Source organism: Oryx dammah, unplaced genomic scaffold, assembly GCF_014754425.2.
Source record: "Oryx dammah isolate SB20612 unplaced genomic scaffold, SCBI_Odam_1.1 HiC_scaffold_27, whole genome shotgun sequence".
NCBI classification, from domain to species: Eukaryota; Metazoa; Chordata; class Mammalia; order Artiodactyla; family Bovidae; genus Oryx; species Oryx dammah.
Window position 1 is genome coordinate 4911075 of NW_024070211.1, and position 22226 is coordinate 4933300.

Here is a 22226-nt window from a genome sequence, read left to right on the forward strand (position 1 = left end):
CTGGGACCCCAGGGCAGGGGTGTGCCCTGTGGCCGCGGTGGCCGGGTGTCAGCCCAGAAGCGAACACACCCTCCATGACGGAGCCTCGCACACCCGCCCTGCCCGGGACAGAGCCCGCCGGGCTCCGAAGAAGTTGGGCCGAACCGTCTCTGGCGGACACCCCTCGGCCTTCGCCCCAGTCCTCACCTGCCAGCCGGCCCCTGCAGGCAACGATCCTCTCCGGGGACGGCCGAGGGGCGCCAGGGGCCGCGGCTGCGCCATCCCGAGCCCGGCCCGGCCCCGGCCCCCCGACCCCGGCGTCGCTCCCACTGGCCCGGCAGGCTCCGGCCCGCGCGAGCCGCGCCTGGGTCCCTGCAGCGCCGAGCTCCGCGCTTGCGGCTCGGGGATCCGGCGGCGCGCTGCCTGCGCTGGGCTCGCCGGGCGGCCGGGCCCTGAGGGGGCGGGGCGCCAGGTACGGGCGGCGCGGGGACGGGGCGGGGCTTCGGGCATCCGGGGCGGGGACACGGGAGGCCCCGCCCCGCAGGGCCCGGGACACTGCGCCTGCGCGCTCTTGCCGGCGCCCGAGCGGACACCAGAGCACCCGGTCTGTCCGGTGCGTCCCTAGCTGGCCTCCTGTAACGTCCTTATTCTAACTCCTCTTAACCCAGTCCATCCTAAAGGAAATCAGTCCTGAATATTCATTGGAAGGACTGATGCTGAAGCTGAAACTCCAATACTTTGGCCACCTGATGCAAAGAACTGACTCACTAAAAAAGACCCTGATGCTGGGAAAGATTGAAGGCGGGAGGAGAAGGGGACAACAGAGGATGATGGCTGGATGGCATCACCGACTCCATGGACACGAGTTTGAGTAAACTCTGGGAGTTGGTGATGGACAGGGAGGCCTGGTGGGCTGCAGTCCATGGGGTCTCAAAGAGTCAGCCACGACTGAGTGACTGAACTGAACTGAGCCTCCCCTGGGGACTGCGCCTCAGGGCCTCAGAGATGGGCTTCTTGGGCTGGGCTTTGAAATCGGGAAGGAAGCGGTGGGGATGGGAGGCTTAGCTTGGAGACAGAGGGGTTTTCTTGAGCATCTGTTTAATGTTGAACCCTTTGCAGTCTGATCCTCTCCCTACAACTCAAGAGGTAGGAGTGTCATCCCCATTTTACAGAAGAGAAAACTGATTCCAAGAGATAACAAATGCTCAAGATCACACAGCTAGGAAAAGGCAGAACTAGGAATCCACCTCCATCCCCACCAATGCCTGACAGGCCAACTGGTACCCTGGTTTCCCCAGGCCCCAGGCCCACACCTGTCCCTTACTGCCCCTGACCCTGGGAGAGGGCAGGAACAGGGGCCGCCAAGGCCACATGCGTGGAGAGGACTTCAGGATTTGTGGGTTCTGGCTCTGACCTTGCTACAACCTGCTGAGTAGACTTGAGTCAGCCCCTGCCGCCTCTGTGGGCCTCAGCTTCCCCATCTGTGAAATACAAGGCCTCCGCAGGCCCTTCCAAGCTGACCCTGCACTGTGTCTGCCACTGTGAGTGGGGGCAGGGCTGCAGTACCCCCTCCCCAGACAGATGCTGGGAAAGCAGTAATTGCTTCCTGAGTTGTGGCCAAGTCAACACCAGCTGCTTCAGACCCTACAGGGCAGGGCTGCCCACCAGCTCAGTACCCAAGCTCTCTTCAGCTTCCGGAAGGATTTGTTGGCAGCTACCCACCACCACTCTCCATCTCAGGGCCAAGGGCTCCTGGAAGGAAGGCACTGCACCTTCCTTTCCCCTAGACCTGGCCATGGGTCAGGCTGGAGCCCAGGAAGCCGGCGGGAACCCTGGAGATGTGTGTTCCAGACACGGCGTAGCTTTGTTTTTAATAATTAACAGCAGCAAATATTGATTTATGCAGGCACTTTCAGGCCTGAGCGCTTCCGGGCACCCATCAAAATGCAGCCAGAGAAACATTCATTCCCACACGGGGAGGAGGCAAGAGCTGCTTGCATCAGTGGAGGCGTGTGTGTGCCAGGAGTGGAGAGTGCGCACATGTGCGCCTGCAACCGTGTGTGTGCGACTCTGAGAGCAGATGTGATTGTGTGTTTGTGGACATCCTTGGTGTGTCTGTGCACATGTATCTGTATATCCATGCATGTGTACACGTGCAAGTCTGCAGACACGTGGATGTTCCCATGTATGCAGGTGTGGGTAGGCTGTACATGTAAACAGGTACAGGTTTCTAAATCCTCGAGTAGAAAAACCCCTACAAGGGAACAGGGTAGGAGTGCCTTGGGTACTCTGTGTCTCTGCCAATGTGGCTTCCCAGTGAGAGAGAGACATCCCTTCTGGGTGTTCTCTCCTGCCCTGGTAACATAATGAGGCCAATCATCCCTCAACTTCCTGACTGCAACTTTCCAAGATTACTTTCACAGTCATCACCCTTTGGCAAACGGGCCTGGGTGGGTAGAGAAGAAACTGTCCCCTCTATTTTACAGACGAGAACCTGAGGCCCAGGGAGGGGCAGGGCTTTGCCCATTGACGCACGGAGGTCACCTGCTCCTCAGACTGGCTCCGCCATCAACATTATTAATGTGAGCAGAGCCGGGAGAGGGGGACGGAGAATGTATCACAGACCTGGGACCCCTTACCCCTTCCTGGTTTGCTGGGGACCCAGAGGGATCAGTCTCTCTGGGCCTCGGTTTCCTTTCCTGTCAAAGGAGAACAATCCGTCGACTGTGTCTTGATCCTGGGGTGGGCGTGGGCTGTGGGACGGGGCAGTCTGGAGCCCACAGCTGTCTGAGCCTGTGTTGGCACAAATGGAGGCTTCCAGCCGAACTGGGCAAGAGGCCAGGAAGCCTGGGGGAGACAACCCAGAGCTAACCTGAGCAGGCAGGACTCAGGGAGATGGGCTCTGCTGCTGCTGCTGCTGCTGCTGCTGCAGATGGGAACACTGAGGTGCAGGGAGGGGAAGTGAGCCCAGGCCTCCTGCCAGATGCTTAGGGGGACAAGGACTGGGAATCTCACTTCTGAACCCAGCTGCCATGGAGTTGCTCCCTTCCAAGTCCCAGGATCCACATGGCCCAGTCTTGGGCTGTTGCCCAGGCACAGAGAGCAGGAGAGGATCTCAAGGACCCCCTGATATAGTCCCTAGGACCCACACTTTGGACCCCCTTGGAGTGGTGGTCCCTGAAAAGTACACTATTCCTTGGCCATATACCCCTCCTGACCTAGGAGGGGTACATGGTTCTTGCTCCAGGTCAGAGTTCTGGGCGAGAAGCTTGGCATATCCTGTGTCTGCTATTTATTGGCTGTATGACCTTGGGAAAACCACTTTACCTCTCTGGGCACCTGGATCCTTATCTCAAGAATGCCTGCCACCCATGGTTTGATGAAAGGACTGAGAAGCATGGTACCTGTGGACACGTTTTAGGGTCTGCAAAATGTGCTACACAAGTGAGAGCTTATTACCCTCGGTATTAGAAATTCCACCAGACCAGGCACTCTGGTCAGATTACATGAGTTCTGGTCCCGGACCCATCACATCCTACCTGTGTGTCTTTGAGCAAGTAACTTAACCTCTCTCAGCTTCGATTTTCTCATCTGCAAAATGGGACTAAGAAGAGTACTAACAGAAGTCCACAGTAGTTATAGTTTGAGGACGAAATGAGATCCTGCATGTAAAACATTAAGAACCCACCTAGCCCATAGTAAATCTCCATAAATGCTTGTGGTTATCACTGGTATTGGATCCCCTGCAGAAGTTGTTTAGTTATCTATCTCCTAACCAGACCGTGGCTCCTTGAGTGCAGGGTCTGTGTCAGATCGATTTCTGGCACCTCAGCACCCAGCAGAAAGTTGCCACGGGTCATGTGCCGGGCAAACATTTGATTTTGACGATAACAAGAACAGCCTCGTTTACAGGGCTCTCACTCTGTGCCAGATATTATGCAGTGTTTTACCATCGCTTTTTCACACTTTACCCCACTTCACAGGGCTCCTCTGAGAAGCAGCCCTGTGAAGTGGGATATTCTCATTACATCCGATTTACAGCTGAGGAAATGGATGGTGATGTTGATGATGAAGATAAGGAAGAGCTGTTTAGCCAGTTTCTTCCCAGCTGTTTTGCCCCCAACCTTGCTACAGACCCTGGTTCAACCTCTGAGACTGGGTCAGGTCCATCAGGGGTGAGGAGTGGTGTCCCCTTCGGGGGCTAAAGCCCCATCTACCAAACATTTTGCCTCTGCACAGCAGTCACTCTTAGCTGTCTCCTGGCCCTGGGGGGGGGGTTCCTCCAGACCGGGGGCCATGGGGAGGTGAGCACTTACCTTAGGGTGGAATGAGGCAGTCTGAGAGGGAACCAAGTCCACTCTTGGCAGGTCTAGTGCCTGGGGGAAGCGCTGGTTCTGCCCATCACTCCTCCTGGAAGAGAAAAAGAGTCTGAAGTCAGGGAGGGCCCCAAGTTGGGAGATCTGTGAACTTTGGGAGGAAGACTCATTCTCAGAATTGGGGGATGTTAGGGGAACAGATTTCAAAAAGGAGGGGAACCTGGATTCCCCAGGAGGCAGGAGGCGAGCAGGGCTTCCAACTTTTCCCAGAGATCAGAGATATGGACAAAGTGTCCCTGTAAACTCTCCATTAGACCTCCCTAATGCATACTCCAAAATCACTGCAGATGGTGACTGCAGCCATGAAATTAAAAAGACGCTTACTCCTTGGAAGGAAAGTTATGACCAACCTAGATAGCATATTCAAAAGCAGAGACATTACTTTGCCAACAAAGGTCCGTCTAGTCAAGGCTATGGTTTTACCAGTGGTCATGTATGGATGTGAGGGTTGGACTGTGAAGAAAGCTGAGTGCTGAAGAATTGATGCTTTTGAACTGTGGTGTTGGAGAACTCCTGAGAATCCCTTGGACTGCAAGGAGATCCAACCAGTCCATTCTGAAGGAGATCAGCCCTGGGTGTTCATTGGAAGGACTGATGCTGAAGCTGAAACTCCAATACTTTGGCCACCTCATGCAAAGAGTTGACTCATTGGAAAAGACCCTGATGCTGGGAGGGATTGGGGGCAGGAGGAGAAGGGGACGACAGAGGATGAGATGGCTGGATGGCATCACCAACTCGATGGACATGAGTTTGGGTAGACTCTGGGAGATGGTGATGGACAGGGAGGCCTAGGGTGCTGCAGTTCATGGGGTTGCAGAGTTGGACACGACTGAGCGACTGAACTGAACTGAACTGAACCCATACTCCAGCCAAGAGGATGTCCACAGCCCATTCTAAAGATGGGCAGACTGAGGCAGGGGTTGGAGGTTGCTGTATAGGGCTGAGCCCTGACCTCTGGACTAAGCAAGGTACACCTGTCCCTGAGCCTTTAAAGAGACAGTAGCCTTCAGGCTGAAAGGCCACCTGGGCCATTGCTATTATTAATGACAATAACAACAACAGACACTCACTGGGCCAACGACATGCCAGGCCCCCTGCCAAGACCCTCTTTCAGGCCCGAGGGCACAAGAAGTCATCACACTGGTATTCCCAGTGTACAGGTGAGGCCCCAGAGGTATGCAGAGGTTGCACAGCTGGTCAGTGGCCGAACCAGCATCTGTGTGATGCTTGACTGACTCCGAGCCCAGACTCGGCCCACACCCACACCCTCCTGAGGAGAGGAAGCAGGTCTGGCGAGGGTGAAGTCAGTTCCTGTTACCCTAGAAAGACTGCCGAGGAGGCAGCTTCTGGGGTCAAGGGGAGGAAGTACCCAGTGGCTCCCGGGACCCAGGTGGCCCAGGCCGGGCAAGCAGGCCCGGCTTCCACCCACCGCCGAGGGCCACCCTGACGTGGCTGCTGCCCCACCCCAGTCCCTCAATCAAGGCTGGTTCCTGGGAGGGTGAGTCATTCAGCCCACAGCCCGCTTGAGTCAAGGCTGAGACCGCCACACCCCAAGAGGGGAAGGGACTGTGGAAGCCTGACCCAGGAAGGAGACCCCGAGAAAGCTTGAGCCCCCTCCCGGCTCACCTGGGCCCAGCTATTCAGGGAGGAAGGCTCAGAGGGACTGTCCATGGCCCTGGTGGGCTATCGTCTTCCCAGGGGACCCTGCACTGGGCGGTCTTGATGCACAGGGACAGACGTTGGCAGTGGCGTTTGAGGCCCGTGACATCGTTGTAGGGGAGGTATGCCCAGGCACTTACCTGCTGCGTGACCTTAAATCAATGACATACTCCTCTCAGCCTTGGTTTCCAGAAAAAAAAAAAAAATGCATCCTAGAGCCTGGGCAGCTTAGAAGGTGTTCACTCAATGAATTCTTTCTTTGATTCATTTACTCGGTGGTAAACTCTGCCTTCCCACATCAGGGTTTCATTAAGTATTTGTTAAACGGATGAGTGGGTGAATGAGTGAATGTTGGCAGTAGGAAGGCATTAAAGGTTTGTGAGAAAGAATGGCCTCCGCACGGGTTTCTGTAGATCACAAGGCCCAGTGATGTGGGGAGAGACTGGGAAGCAAGGGTGGGTGGAGAGAGGCCCACAGAAATGGTCCAGACACATTCCACTGAGGCTGCCACGGGGACCCTGCAGATAGATCGAGTGCCTGGAAATGTGTCAGTCATATTATATCCTCACTACTCTGCAGGGAGGTCGGCATTATTTATCCCTCCCTTTTTAATATATATATATATATATATATATACACACACACATATATATATATATATATTTTTTTTTTGGCTGTGTTGGCTCTGAGTGGCAGCGCACAGGATCTTCGATCCTCCTCGCAGCATGTGGGATCTTTAGTGTGTCATGCCAACTCTTAGTTGCAGCGTGTGGGATCTAGCTCCCTGACCAGGGATGGAGCCCCCCTCTGCACTGGGAGCGTGAAGCTTTAGCCACTAAAGCACCAGGGGTTTGTAAATCAAAAGGGGCTTGTTAAAAAAAAAAAAAAAAACCACACACACACCTTTTTTACAGATGGAAAAACTAAAGCTCAGAGAGATGAAGCCACATCGCCGAGCAAGCGGGTAACAGAGCCAGAATTTAAAACCCATGCCCTAGACCGATCAGGGCCAGTGCCAGCAGGACGGAGAGCAGAACGTGGAAGTCCGAGAGCTGAAGCCAGGGGATGCCGGCTCCCCTTGACTGTGAGGACCACTGTGCGGGGAGCTCTGGCAGCTGTGTGTCCACGACCAAGCGATTCTGACGCTCTGCTTCTGTCTGATGCTTCCCACACCCCAAGGCTCCGGCTGTGGCCACTGCAGGTCAGCCCGGCAGCAGCTCCCTAACGTGCTCCTCTTCCAGCACCGGCCTCAGTTTCCCTGTGTCCCGCAGCCTCTCTCACACAGGACCGCTCACACTGGTGCAGTCCTTGGTAGGTTTCTCAGGGCAGGTGGGCTCTGGCTTCTGCCGAGCCCCTCAGCTCTCCGCTTCCTGGCGGGCCTGAGTCTCCCCCTCACGGGCAACTCCTCCACCTACAAGGTCACTGCCGGGGGCCTAAGATGCCAGGCCCGGGAAGGCCTCCGGGACGAGGACAGAGCAGGAGGTCTGAGGCTCTCGGCCATGCCTGCCCCCACCCAGCCCAGCCCTGCAGGGATTCAAAGACCACAAAAACAAAAGCCTCAGCCTTCCTGTGTGCCTTCCGTGATTTTTCTTAATCCTCACAGCTGCCCGAAGAGGCAGGTGCTCAAAAACCACCTGCTTTATTATTTTTTTAATATTTATTTTAAATAAATATTTAAAACAACCCCAGGTCTCAGCTGCAGCACATGGGGCCTTTAGTCTCAGCCCGTGGGATCTAGTCCCCTGCCCCAGAGATGGAACCCCGGCCCCCTGCACTGGGAGTGTGGAGTCATAACCACTGGATCACCAGGGAAGTCCTCTAAACCACCTGCTTCTTTGCACCACAAGGAAACTGAGGTTCAGAAAGGGATACTAATTCACCAAGGTCACACAGTTAATGACGCAGAACAGGCATCTGAACCCAGGCTTGCCACTCCGGAGCCAAGGATCCGGACTCTGGAGCATGGGCGGCCAGCACTGTGGGCCCAGCAGGTTGGGTCAGTGAAGTAACAGTAACAACAGCAACGGCAGCCAATGCTGATACAGGACCAACCGTGTGCAGCCCTGCTGCAACGGCTTCACTCGTATCCCCTCATTTAATCCTCATCTTTCAGAGGAGGCGACTAAGACACAGAGGTTAAGCAGCAGGTCCAAGGTCAGGCTGACGGTAAGCGAAATACAGAGGAGCCGAACCCCTGAACTTGGATCGAGACGCTGTCCTCATGCTCCACTATACTATCCACTCCCGTGCTCTTGCCTGGAGAATTCCAGGGAGAGAGGAGCCCGGTGGGCTGCAGTCCATGGGGTTGCAAAGACTCAGACACAACTAAGCGACTAGCACACTCGCTCACAGTAAACAGCCGTTGCTCAGTAAATACCTTTGGAGAAATGAATAAACCCAGCCGCTAGCCTCCCCTCTGCTGGCCTGATGCCTCCTCCTCCTGCTCCTGCTCCCGTCCTTCCGCCTCTCACACACTCCTTCCCCCCATCCCCAGCCCGCCCTTCCTTCTCCTCTGCCTGAGGTCTCTGCACTCCTCCTCCTGTTTGGCCATCCTCGTCCCTCTCATGAAGCTGAATCTCTCTGTCCCTCCCCTTTCCCTCCCGTCTCACCCTTGTCTCCTCCTGGTCTCCATCATTTTGTTCACATGCAGCCCCCAGTCTCTGTCCCTCCCTACTTCTCTGGAAACCTTCCAGACCCTTCTCTGAAAACCTGCCTGGCTCAGTTTATTTTTTATTTATTCTTTAATTTTTTGACCATGCCACCTGGCATGCGGGATCTTAGTTCCCCAGCCAAGGACTGAACCTATGCCCCCTTGCAGTGGGAGCACAGCATCTTAACCACTGAATCACCAGGGAAGTCCCCCTGGCTCAGCTTAAAAATGCTTTACCTTCTTCCCACACACACAGCAGCTGGGAGGTGCCCGGGGCTGACCGGGGACACAGGGAACTCTCGCCACTTCTCCTTTCCCCCCCGGCCAGGACCGCAGTCATAGCTGCACACCGCTCTACAGTTTGCACAGGCACTGTCTCAATCACCATGGCAGCTTTGAGGTTGGATTATTATTAGCCTTCTTCCAGATAAGAAAACTGAGGTTCGGAGAGGTTAAGGGACAAGCCCAAGGTCATACCAGGGAAAGGGCAGTGCCAAGGCTTCCCTCTAGTTCAGGGCTCTTCTAGTTCAGGGCTCTTCTACTGCACCCACCCCCGCTGCTCTCAAGGCAGGCTGATCCCAGTGTCACCCAGCCCCCAGCGGCCTCCCCACAGCAGCCCCTGGTTTCGGCCGCTACCAAGCATCTTCCTGAGGACCCGCTCCAATCCTGCCCTGTCTGGCCTGGACACCTGCCTGCAGGTACAGGACATTCCTGAACACAGTAATAGGCAGCAGCCAGGAAGGAGGTGACTTGCCCAAGGTCACACAGAGAGCCAGAGCCAGACTGGAGTCCCAGCCAGGTACATTCCGGGTCACCTTCAGGCCCTACAGGTGTGTGGCCTGCAGCCAGCTGGCTCCGGCTCCCCTCCCCCTTGGAGTGCCCGTCTCCCCCTGCGAAAGGGTGCGGCGGGCTCCCAGGCGGGATGGGCCAGGCCGGAAGCCTGCCGACAGCTCCCGGGTTTCTTGGCAACAGTCACTGCACCACCTCCCCCTCCCTTATCTCCACATCGAGGTAACAATAATAATTGCTGTGTCGTGTTGTGAGTGCAGCTCTCTGTACTTTTCAAAAGCCCTCTTTATCTGCTCATGCCTGGGAGTCTCAGCGGAACTGGAGCAGGAGATAAGGCAGTCACTAGGATCCTCCACTCCCAGAAGGGTAAACTGAGGCTCAGAGAGGTTAAACAGCCATCTGGAAGTCACCCAGCAAGGCAGGAGCAGCTGGGGAGCTAGAACCAGGCCGCCCCCAGTCCAGGGACCCAGGTGCTGCACTGGGCTGGGGGGGTGCATTGGGGGGAAGTCCACACACTGCAAAAACTCAGGTCAGACCCAGAGTGACTGGGGAGACGGGGAAGGCAGAGGACAGGGGACCAGATGCCGCCCTGGTCGCTTCCCACCTGTTAACCAGCTGGAGAGCTGGGGGGGCGCAGGGGGTCCTGTCTTTTTCTTTGATCTATAAAATGAGAGAGGATGTAGCCACCTCCTAAGCCAAGGATTAGACTAAGCCCAGCAGAAGTGGTGGTATTATTATTATTATTAGACACTGTCCCAGACAGCCCTGCCCTTCTGGGTATCAGAGAGGGGGCTGGGGCATCCGGTGAAGAGGACTTGGCCCTTTGGCCATCCAGCAAGGACTGGCCCAAATGGAGCTCCCCGCACCCCCCACGGTGGTCCTGGCCCCTGCAGACTCGCCCAGCCTCATCTTCACACACCCCCACTTCCTGCCCTCACCTGGCTGGGCTGCAGGCAGCTTTTAAAGACAAGCCACGCTGCTTCCCCCCGCCGAGCCTCTGCACAGGCTTCGCCCTTTGCCGGGAGCTCCTTTTTCCTTCTTTTCCTCCCGATAAACTATCCATGTTTCAAAATTCAGTTGATGATACAGGTGAACCTGTTTGTAGGTTCAGGGCAAGAGTCGAAACACAGATGCAGAGAACGGACACCGGTGGACACATGTGTCCCACCGGGGGCGGGGAGGACATGTACATGCCACCACGTGTAAAATGCATGGCTAGTGGAAAGCTGCGGAAGGAAACAGGGAGCTCAACCGGTGCTGCGATGACCTGGGGGTGGGGGGTGTGGTTTGTGAAGTGGGGGAGGAAAGTTCAAGAGGGATATATATATACATGCCTGATTGAGGCTGTTGTACAGCAGAAACACATCACAAAGCAACTATACGCCAATACAAGATAATAATAATAAATGGAAAAAAATAATTCAAGGGGAAATTTGGTGGGTCAGAACAGGTGACACAGGACCACCCTGAGTAGACAGGAGGCCTGTGACGGGGAGCCAAGCAGGGGCTGGACAGCACGCACAGAAGCTGGGAAGCTGGACTTAGGAGGGCGGAAGAGGGGCTCAGCCAGCCAAGAACATACGGCCAAGATGGATTTGTTGTGGGGGGCCTAAGGAGCCCAGCACAGCCCATTGCTGGTGACCAGAGGTCAGGGTTCCCTGGGTACCCCTGGTGCCCATGAGACCAGCTGGTTCTACCAGCCTGGTGACACAAGTGGGGAAAGGTGCAGACCTCACTGTGAGGAGAGCTGCAGAGGGCTTCTCCTGAAGACCCTCAGACCTCTGAGACAGGGCCCTCGGGAGGGGCCCTGCCCCTTGACAGGCGGCCTGATCCCCCAGTCACAGAATCAGGCCTGAGGGACTCTAATCTCCCGAAACCAGAGATTAGAGGCCACCCTGGAACTGCTCCCGCCCCCGGGGGCCACAGAGGCCCATTGTCTGCAGAGCTTAACCATCCGGCACTGCTTGCCCCTGGCCCTGCCAAAGGTGCCAGGGAAGGTGGCCAGGGGCAGCCGTGGGTGAGTTTCTGAGAGGCTGGCCCACTCCTCCGGAAGCCCCTGGGGGGACAGAGCGGGGACACAGATGTGGCTGCTCCTGGATCACCTTTCCCCAGGCACCTCTGACCTCAGTCGGGACTCTGGAGGCCACGTCAAGGGCAAGGGGAATGGTGCGGGGTGGGGACCCCAGTGCTTTGATGCCCGGTAATCCTGACAACAAACCCGGATGGAGGCTGGTATCGCCACACTGTGTGAGAGACAAGGAAGTACAGGCTTGGGACGCTGACAGACGGGCTGGGGTCTCACAGCCACCAGGGGCGGGAGGAGAGGACCTGAGGCTCCAGGCAGGGCCCTGGGGGAGCAGGAAGGAGGCACACGGGGCCCCCACCCCGGCTCTGAGCTGGCTGACCGCCAAGACACCCGGATCCCGGAGCTGCGCCAGGCGGTGGCCTCCCGAGCAAACAACAGGTTGGCAGCCCCGAGAGGAGGTCACGGGATAGGCCCCACGCAGGGGCACAGCACCCGGGAGCCAGGCCTCCCATCCGCCAGCTGCCCGCCAGCGCCTCCCCAGCCCAGGTGGCCCGAGGCCTGCAGTGGCCCAAAGCCTGACCCTCCGCCTGCCCAGGACTGGTTCCTCCCTCCAGCCACGGGGCCTCATCCTGCTCCAGAATAACAACATCTGCTCGACCTGCCCGGCGCTTTACAGTTTACAGACTTCCTTTGCTCCCGACCCTCTCGACAGCCTCACAAGGACCCGGAGGCAGGGAACACTACCTCAATTCTACACGGAAGCGGGACAGAGGCATGACTTGCCCGAGGTGTCACCCCTGAAGCCCCAACCCAGTTGCTCGCCTCCTTGCCCACGTGGGCATGGGACAGCTGAGTGGTGGGCCCCCCTTAGTTCCCAGGGGAGGGTGCGCAGGGCCCTTCCCAGCACCCGCACCTGCCTCCCTCTCTGCCCTGGCCCAGCCTCTGCTGCCCAGGGGGGTTGCCCGCATCTCCAGGCGTCCCTTCGCCTGCTCGCTCCGTCACCCCCACCCCCTCATGTGCTCTACATTCTGGTGATTAGTCACTCCCTGGGACTCCCATCCTGACACCCGCTCTGGGCCAGACAATGGTGCCGGGCGTGGTATCAGAGCGAGAGTGGGCCGGGCCTCCCCCACCTCAAAGCGAAGTCCGGCGACACCGCCCAGAGCTCTTCTCTGCCCTGTAGCCTCCCTCAGACGCTGCACCCTGCAGAGAGGAGGCCCTGTAAATCCAACCCTCTCCCTCCTAGCCAATGGGTTTTGCTGCCTCATGGGCTCCAGGCCGCTGGTGGGTGGAAGCTGAGTATACAGCAGGTGTCAATACATTATAAATAAGCTCCTGGCAGAGAGCATCACCTCAGAGGTGTGGGCTCTGGAATCAGACTGCCTGGGTTTGTATCCTAGCTCTGGCACTTAACAGCTTGTTTCGGGGGGCTTCCCTGGTGGTCCAGGAGCCAGGACTCCATGCTCCCAAGGCAGGGGGGCCCAGGTTTGATCCCTGGTTGGGGAATTGGATCTCACATGCTGCAACAAAGACCTGGTGTGGCCAAATAAGTAAAACAGCAACAGCTATGGGACTTGGGCAAATTATTGAAACTCTCTGAGCCTCAGTTTCCTCATCTATAAATATGGGGATAACAGCAACGTCTGCCTCCAAGCATTGACATGAGGGCTACATGAGTTCATACATGTAAAGTGCATAAATGTTCACCACAAGCACCTTCTGACCTTCCCTTCTCTCTTCCTTTTTTCCCTTCCTCTGTGGGCTGCTGCGGACTGAGACAGGGCTTCCGGGTGAAAGTCGGGAGACGGAGACTAGGGTCCAACGTGAGAACTAGTGTGGTGACTAGAGACACGTGAGGTAGTGAGCGCCTGTCGAGCAAAGGCAGGCAGGGGTGAAGGGGAAGGCCCAACGGACGGGAACCAGAGGAGGAAGGCAGGCACAGGGCTTCACTAGAGGACCTACCAGGCGCCGGCCACGTGCCGGCCACGTGTGGAATCGAGTCCTCTTGACTCTCCGGCCTGTGGTCAAGGGCAGAGGCAGTGGATACATTCTTTCAAGGGAATGGACTTCCCTGGGTCCTGGGGCACATGGATTGCCTGCCTCTCCCATTAAAGAGGAAAATGCGCACTCTGGCCCAGTCACTCCACTTCTAGGCATTCATCCTCCAGAAACGCGTACCAAAAAAAGACACAAAATGCTGTGGACAGAGACCACTCACGGCTGCAGGGCTTGCCATGGCTGAAATCTGGAAGCTGGTCAAACACACACGGCACGCGCAAGCCACGGAAGACCTGCAGCGATGACAAAGGAGGTCTCGAGTCCTGACGGAAAAGGGGATTTGAGGCCTGTTGTCAAGCGAAAAAAGCAAGTAGCACAACAGAAATCTCCCTTGAAAAATGTTCAGTTACAGGTAAAAGCTCCCATGAGTTATCTCTGGGAAACAGGACGACCAAGGGCTTTCTGTCGTCTACAGGATACATTTCTCTGCACTGTTTGAATTTTTACAGTGAGCACGTATTATTTTTGCCATCAGGAAAAAAAAAAAAAAAAACAGATTAAAAACACTGAGCCTCACGTGTCAGCTCACTGAGAATCTGACTCTTTTTCCGCAGTCAGCCTGAGAAGGAGATATTCCTCACTCCAAGGAGAGGCTAACCCCGAGGGACGTTAAATACCACGATGGCCAAGGTCACCCCTGGCAGGAGTGACAGAGCTGGGCTGTAGCCCTCGTTCTGGCTGACTCTGAAGCTCACACTCTTCCCTCCACACCAGGCAGGGAGGAGGGAAGGCAGGAGAGAAGCTGCCCAGGATGTTCCCTGGGACTGAGCTGTCAGGTCAGGGGAGCATGGCCAGCCAGGGTCAGCCTGTGTGGGGACCAGGCTGTCTGCCTCATTTGCAAATGCAAATAAATGCAGGCTCTGCTGCTGGAGTTAGGTCCCTGCCCTGAGCTGCCCCAGGCTAGCAGGCTGGCAGGCACCCCACCCCACCCCTGGAACCACTCCCCAAGGCTTCAGCATCACCAGGCCAGTGGGCACGCACTGCGGCTCTAAATAACTTTCCAAGTCGATCAAGATGTTTCTGGAAGAATCTGGGGTCGAAGGTCCCTTGCCGCCTTCTTGGCGAGCGCCTAGAGAGGAGATGCCTAGAGAGAAGGTAGATGCGTGCTCCTGAGTCTACATAGACAGTGGATAGACCTACAAGTCAGATGGACTTTAGTTCAAGTCCTGACTAGGTCAAGCTCTAGCTGTGTGGCCCGGGGCGAGTTGCTTTACCTCTCTGAGCCTCAGCTGTAAAATGGTGTTGATAAATACCCTATGCAGGGCTGGCTACCGGGAGAATTCAGTGAGATAACGCCCGTGAAAGTACTCCTTAAACTAGAAGCCACCTTTCACGTGCCAGGATGATGGGTTACGATCCTGCGTGTGGTGGGGGAGGGGGCACAGGCCTTCCTGCAGCGCTGCCTGGTGGTGTGACAGGGTGTGTGCGGTGAGGACGTGGGTGGGAGGCCTGGCAGGAACGTGAAACGTGGGCGGGAGAGAAAGCGCTCGTGTCTGGGGCGTGCGTGGGCTGCAGGCGCGTGTTTGTACCGATCACGCCATCCACCTGCCGAAAGGCACCTCGTGGCTTTCCACCATGTGCAGGGTGGAGATTCGATTGCCTCACGTGGCCCACGAGGCCCTGAGCGTCTGTCCCCCCTCCCGGCCTCTGCACACACTCTGCGTGCATGCTAAGCCATCTCAGTCGTGTCCAACTCTTTGCAACCCCATGGACTGTAGCCCACCAGCCTCCCCTGTCCTTGGGATTCTCCAGGCAAGAATACTGGAGTGTGTTGCCTTGCCCTCCTCCAGGGGAATCTTCCTGACCCAGCGATGGAGCCCACGTCTCTTATGTCCCCTGCATTGGCAGGTGGGTTCTTTACCACTGGGGCCACCTGGGAAGCCTCCTTGCACACACCATATACCCTCCACCTGTTCCACCCTGCCTGGTTCCTCCCCACCCCACACCTACACTCTACACTCTTATCCAGTCTTTCTGGAGCCCCCTCCCCAGGCTGGGTCGGCCTGCCCCTACCCTGACCAGCTTTCTCAGAAGCCTGTCCCCGGCTGTCCAGATCTGTCAGTCTAGTTTGCACTTGTCACAGTGTGATTATCAGATACTCCCAGCCTCTCCCACCAGAAACCGAGCCCGGACCGGATCTGTCTGGGGGCCGGGTGCGCCGTCGATGCCGGACGCTGGTCTGCCGCGTGAATGAATGTGTACATAACTGTGTGCTCGCAGTGAAGCTGCAGGGACTGGAGTCAAGTCTAGGCGTGTGCACAGGGAATATGCGTGGGAGGGGGGGACAGGGGGGGGTGGCGTCTCAAAGAACCTCTGGCCCACAGGAGGCCAGATCTGGGACTTCTGGCTGGGGCACTCCGACTGGTGTTCAGGCCCATGCGGGCTGCAGTGAGAGAGAAAGCCTGCCCAAGTTCCTCTGCAAACCCCTCCTGAAACAGTCTGGCCCAGGATCTCTGGACCCGACCCTCAACACTTCTGGGTGGTGGCCAAGCTGGCCCCCTGCCTGTGCCCTTCTGCCCACACCCCTCACCTCCCCCGAGGCCCGATCCCAGCCTCGCCTTGCATGGCTGCCCACAGTGCCCACGGTGCCCCCTCCCCACCTGCCTCGTGAGCAGCAGTTCTTGATCTGAGAGGAGATGGGCCTCCCACCCCCGCTGCCGGCTCAGCCACCTTACCCCCGGCTGCCAGGAAATGATCTGGAATGTTCCAGATCTGGGGAGAGGAAGGCATCTTGTTCCTGCCTCAGGGCCTGGACACATACTCTGCCCTCTGCCTGGCCTGCCCTTCCCAGTCAGCCCCTTCCCATTCGGGCCTTGCGAGGCCCTCCCTGATACCCTGAGCAGAGGCGGGCACCTCCCCGCCCTGCCCCTCACTGCCCCCCGCCCAATCATTTGTCTAGCAGCGCATCTCCCGCCCCGGAAGGCGACCTGCGTGAGGCCAGACACCGGGTCTATCAGGTTTGCTGCTGCAGCCCTGGCTCTGAGATGTTGCACGACACATGCTTGGGACTTGGTAAGTATCTTCTCAATGAACAAGTGGCTAGTGGGCACCTTGAAAGGTGAGGTGAATACTGTTCCTGTTTACAGGTGTGGAAATTGAGGTTCAGAGAGGTTAAGCCTCTAGCCCAAGGTCACACAGCACACTGGGTCCAGATAAGGAACTATCTGACTCCACTAGAACCCCAGCACATCAGAGGGTTTTGTAGCTAACCTTCCCATTGTACAGACAGGAAAGTGAGCCTCAGAGAGCGAGAGAACTGATTCTTCAGGTCACCACGGCTTCCCATGGTCTGACAGAGCTGCACTCGTAGGCTGGGCTGGGCTCTAAAGCACCTCCTACCCCCTCTCCTCACCCCGAGACCAGGACAGAAACAACCCCTCTGCACACAGGAAGAAATCATGGCTCAGCCAGGGAGGCACTGCCCAAGGTCACCCCAGCCAGGACTCGGTGCAGACCTGGCTGGCTGCAAAGCCAGCATTCTCAGGGTCAGTGTCAAGGTCAGAGCTCGGGGCTGAGCGTGTGCTCACGTGTGGGCAGGTCTCGCTTCCCGGCAGGCGGTGAACTTCCAAAGAGCAGAGTCCACACCCTGAGTGATTCTGCCTCCACTGCCAGGGCCAGCTAGCTTGTGGGGGCAACACGGCAGTGACCGTGATTGCTGGCATCACTCTGGTTCTTGACCTTGGCACGCTGTATCTCACTCAACCCCCACGATGATCCTCAGGGCAGGTGCTTTTATTGTCTTTATTTTATGAGACCCGGAGAAGTTATCCTCTGCTGTCCACAGCCCGGGACTCACAGCAGAGCACAGGTGGCTTCTACCATGGGGAGGGCAGTGGATCATGGGCGGCCCCATGCTGGCTTGGGGGTTGAGACCCTCTGGGGTGCCCAGAGGAAGTCCCAACAGGGCTGGCAGGGACACGACCCTGTGGCGGCCTTGCCCACCTTCTGCCACCAGCTCCAGTTCAGTCCTGTACCCAGCACATGCCACCAAACACTTTTCTCCTTCACGTTGTTGACCTCCCTCTTATTGGAACATCCTCTTGGCAGTGGCCCTCCCTCCCCTACCACGCACACAACACACTGCCTCTCGACCCATTTCTGGGTCACCTCCTCCAGGAAGCCTTCCCCGATTCCCAGGTGTGGGGGAGGAGCGCATCTCGGAGCTATCGAAAGTCCCCACATCTGCCCCGTCAACACGTATCACTCCTCCCCACCTTCAGAGCTGTTTCCTTATTCTCTGCCCTGCCCTTGAACTCCACGAGGACCGTGGCATTGTCTGTCACTTCCATCACTTCAGGGTCCAGCACAGGGCTGTGTTGGCCCTTAGAGGGTATCCCCACATTAAATATTTGTTGAATTAATTTGCTAAATGAATGACTGACTGTCTTGGGAGAGACCCTGAGCAGAGGAAAGCCTTTGTGAGATTTGGGGATATCAAAAAGGTCTCCTCCTTAATCACTTCTCAAATGAGCCACCTCCACAGTGCTGAAAATTCGAGCATTAAAAATTTTAATGAGTCTCTCTTTGGTTTAACGAGTCTTTTCTCTCAAAATGCAAATGCTCACAGAGAGGAAAAACATCCACTGAGCCCACACAATGAACTTATTTCATTCTAAGTCCTCCATTGGGGTAAGCAGCCTGGTTCTTACTGTCATGGACAATCCGAGGTTCAGAGAAGCAGAGTAGTTTGGGCAAGGCCACACAGCAAGGAAGAAAAGCTGAAGTTGGTATCTCAACTCAGATCTGCCTGAGAACAGAAGCCCTATCTTTCCATGCACCTCCCGAACGAAAGGACTGAGCCTGAGCATCGCTGGGATATAGTGGCAAGCAGGGCCAGCCAGACTGGGAACCTTGGCTGGGGGATCCCTGCCCAGAGCCGTGGTGGCAGCTGTGGGCACAGGAAGCAGTGACTAGCCCCTGTTCTGTGCTCTGTGAGCTGCCCACCAGGGGCCTGACCACCAGGTACATAATAGATGAGGAGGCCCAGCAGGCTGGGCCCACCTGGCATTTCAGAGCCACTAATGAGGCCAGCCTCGTGCTTCCTGCAGCAGCGCACAGGCCCCCAGGAGCCTCTGGCTCAGAGATTATAGAAAGGAGCCCCCTGAGGATGGGGGCCGTCCAGTCAAGCCCCCCACTCCACAGCCGCCAGGATAGCTGCGGCTAAATGTATGGGCTCAGACTGACTGGGCTGCCAGTCCTGGCTCACCACTCACTGACTGTGACCCGGGGCCAGCCAGGTCCCCTCCTGGAGCCTCAGTTTCCTCATCTGTAAAATGGGACATGCACAGTAACAGTCTCTACAGTGTAAAGCTGGTGTGAGGACAGAATGAAATAATTCAAACGAAGTTCTCAGCCCAGGGCCTGGGACCCAGAAAATGCTTCATATATGGGAGCAGATGGTACCGTGACTGCCACAGGATCTTAGGAACCAGATGGGCCTTCCTGGGGGGCACACACGAGGCTGGGCAGTGACCCCTGTTTTGGAAGTCCTCGGGATCATCTGACTCTCCATCTCCCCTCCTCACCCCATAACCAGGATTTCTCTCATTTCTGTGGTTTCCATATTTCTGGCCAATGTGCTTCCTTGGCAGGAGAAAAAGCTGGACTCCATCCAGCCTTTGCCAGCTGTGTGACTTTGGGCCAGTCTTCAACATCCTCAGTCTTGGCTTTGACCTTCAAAATGGGACACTAAGGCCAACTTTCAGGACTGTCATCATGACTTAATGAGACCACCAGAACAAAATGCCCAGCACACACGGGCACTTAGGTTTCGCCGGGTCCTGCCTCCTCCTCCCAGGGTCCAGCTTGAAGGTTAAAGCTGACTCCCCTCTTCCCAGGGTATTTCTGGAACCATCCTTCCCTGTTCAGCCCTGCTTAGCCATCTCCCCTCCCCCACCATCTGCAAGTGCAAAGTGAAAAAGTGCAAGTCGCTCAGTCATGTCCGACTCTTTGCAACCCATAGACTATACAGTCCGTGGAATTCTCCAGGTCAGAATACTGGAGTGGGTAGCCTTTCCCTTCTCCAGGGGAATCTTTCCAACCCAAGGATAGGACCCAGGTCTCCTGCATTGCAGGCGGATTCTTTACCAGCTGAGCCACCAGGGAAGCCCAAGAATACCGCAGTAGGAAGCCTGTCCCTTCTCCAGCGGATCTTCCCGACCCAGGAATCGAACTGGGGTCTCCTGCATTGCAGGGATATTCTTTACCAGCTGAGCTCTCAGAGAAGCCTCCATATTTAATGTCCATTACAGCTGCAGAGCCAGATTAATCCACTACTCTGGCTGGATGTCAGAGCCACTACACTGCCTCCTAATCCTCCCACTGGGCGTCATTCCTCCAACATTTGCACACTCGTGTGTTCCTCCACTGCAGATTGCTAATGAGGGGCAGAGGGTAGGGGAATCCAGCAATGATCACACCTGGCCTCTAACAGGCTTCACTGCTCACTTGATCCACGCTCCTAACTCTTAACCTTAAAAAAAAAAAAAATAGGTGGTGAAAACCTCACCTCCTCCAGGAAGCCCTCCTAGCCTACTTGGCAAGTTTTCACCTGTTCCACACTCTGGACACATTCAGTTCAATCTCACCAACATTCATTAAGTGTTTACTGTGTTCAGGTAGCTGGGCAGGACTGTGGAGGACAGAGAGATGAGCATAGTACAGTCCAGCTTTTAGGGGATTCATGCTGAAAACTGGGCCTAAGTCAAAAGTAACTCAAGCAACGTCTGTTTTCAAGGACCTCAGAGCCTGCCTTGTGGCACAGTGTTATATGCGGTCACCTCACTGAAAGATCCAAGTCAGCGAATACTGTTGAGCAGCAAGTGGGCTCAGAGAGGGGGAGCGACCTGCTCAAGGTCTCACCACTAGTATGTGGCAGAGGCAGATTCAAACCCATGTCTGTCAGACTCCAAAGGCTGTGCTTTTCCCACTGCCCCAGGAGGGAGCCCTAGCATCTGCTCTATAAGCAGGTAAGCAGCAGAAAGGCATTGAAGGAGAGAGAGGGGGTGTGCGGATCAGGAAGGAAATACTCAACAAACAGTGATAAAGGTGAGCTGGGGACGTCTCTGGTGGTCCAGCGGCTAAAACTACACTCCCAACGCAGGGGGTGAAGGTTCGATCACTGGATCCCACTGGATGCCACAACTAGGAGTTCGCATGCTGCAGCTAAAAGTGAGGTCGCTCAGTCGTGTCTGACTCTGTGACCCCATGGGCTGTAGCCCACCAGGCTCCTCCATCCCCAGAATTTTCCAGGCAAGAGTACTGGAGTGAGTTGTCATTTCCTTCTCCAGGGATCTTCCTGACCCAGGGATCGAACTCGGGTCTCCCGCATTGCAGGCAGACGCTTTACCATCTGAGCCACCAAGCAGGCACCCAAATAAATATATTTTTTAAAGGAGGCCTTGTGGAAATGCAAGAGAAAGGCAGGTCAAGAAGAGGGTGCAATGTGACCAAAAGCCTGGAGGTGGTGCTCATGGGGGCCATATTCTCATTAATAAGAAACACAAGGCATAAGAGAAATGGGTCCCAGGCTGGAAGGTGAGGTGGAGACAGGCCTTGAATGCCAGGAAATCACAATCAATAGTCAAAATGACTGCCTGTTTACAGAGCACAAACTCTATGCCTAGGCACAGGCTGGAGGTGAAGCAGCTGGCTTGGTGATGGGGGAAGGGAGGGCCTGGGGGCTAGCACCATGGACAGCGGCTCCCGCAAGGCGAGGGTGGGGCAAGGCATCGTGGATGACGGGTAAGTCCTGGTCCTTCCAGAATCCTACTTTGTAAATGTGTCAGCCGAGGCCCAGAGAGGGGAAGGGACTTGCCCAGGGTCACACAGTGGTAGTTACTCTCACTCCTAGACCTTCATCTCTGACTCTTCATTCAGGCCTCCCTGGAATGAGCTTTCTGAGTCACTCCTCCATCTCCAAATCTTCCAAGTGCATCTATCAGATCTGCCCTTTGGCCTGGAGGTCCTAGGGGCAGAGCGAGTGATACTCTGAGTTCTGCACAGAGCCTGGAAGATGGAGATTCAAATCCCAGCTGCCACCGACTAGCTGTGTGAACTCAGGGAAGCCGCTTGTCCTCTCTGCGCACATTGCTCTCATCTGTCTGCTAAGTTGCTTCAGTTGTGTCCGACTCTGTGCGACCCCACAGACGGAAGCCCACCAGGCTCCCCCCATCCCTGGGATTCTCCAGGCAAGAACACTGGAGTGGGTTGCCATTTCCTTCTCCAATGCATGAAAGTGAAAAGTGAAAGTGAAGTCACTCAGTCGTGTCCGACTCTTCGAGACCCCATGGACTGCAGCCTACCAGGCTCTTCCACCCATGGGATTTTCCAGGCAAGAGTACTGGAGTGGGGTGCCATTGCCTTCTCCATCTCATCTGTAGTTAAGGCCAATAGTCCCTGACTCAGAGATACAGTAAAGGTCGTGTGAGAGGATGCAGGTCAAGCACCGAACAGGACCTGGTGTACAGTAGGTGCTTGACAAATGGCAGTTGTTGGGACACTATTACTAAACTCCTTGAAGGAACAGGCATTTTCCTCACCTCCACCTGTCTCTCTCCCCACCTTGTCCCTGCTCTGGGCTTGGCATATGGCCTTCCACATGGTGAAGGCTCCAACTGACTTTGCACATAGGAGATGCCCAGCAGCAGGAGAGAAAATCCAGAGAGGGAAAGTAACTGACTCTAGGTGG

The 22226-nt window shown here is 56.1% G+C and overlaps 1 protein-coding gene across 14 annotated transcripts in view; it reads right to left on the reverse strand.

The window, feature by feature from the left end:
• LOC120855011 (RAP1 GTPase activating protein) overlaps nucleotides 1-22226 on the reverse strand; it is a 70968-nt gene that overhangs the window by 27270 nt on the left and 21472 nt on the right. For 13 of the 14 annotated variants that reach the window (XR_005719118.1, XR_005719119.1, XM_040229519.1 and 10 more), the window contains one exon: nucleotides 4296-4389. Coding sequence is in view for 4 of the 14 variants with exons in the window: in XM_040229516.1 (XP_040085450.1) it covers nucleotides 4296-4389 (94 nt within the window). In the remaining 10 variants the exon portion in view is untranslated. Of the gene's footprint in view, nucleotides 1-186; nucleotides 250-4295; nucleotides 4390-22226 lie in introns of those variants that run through there. The other variant, XM_040229521.1, reaches the window with a different exon arrangement.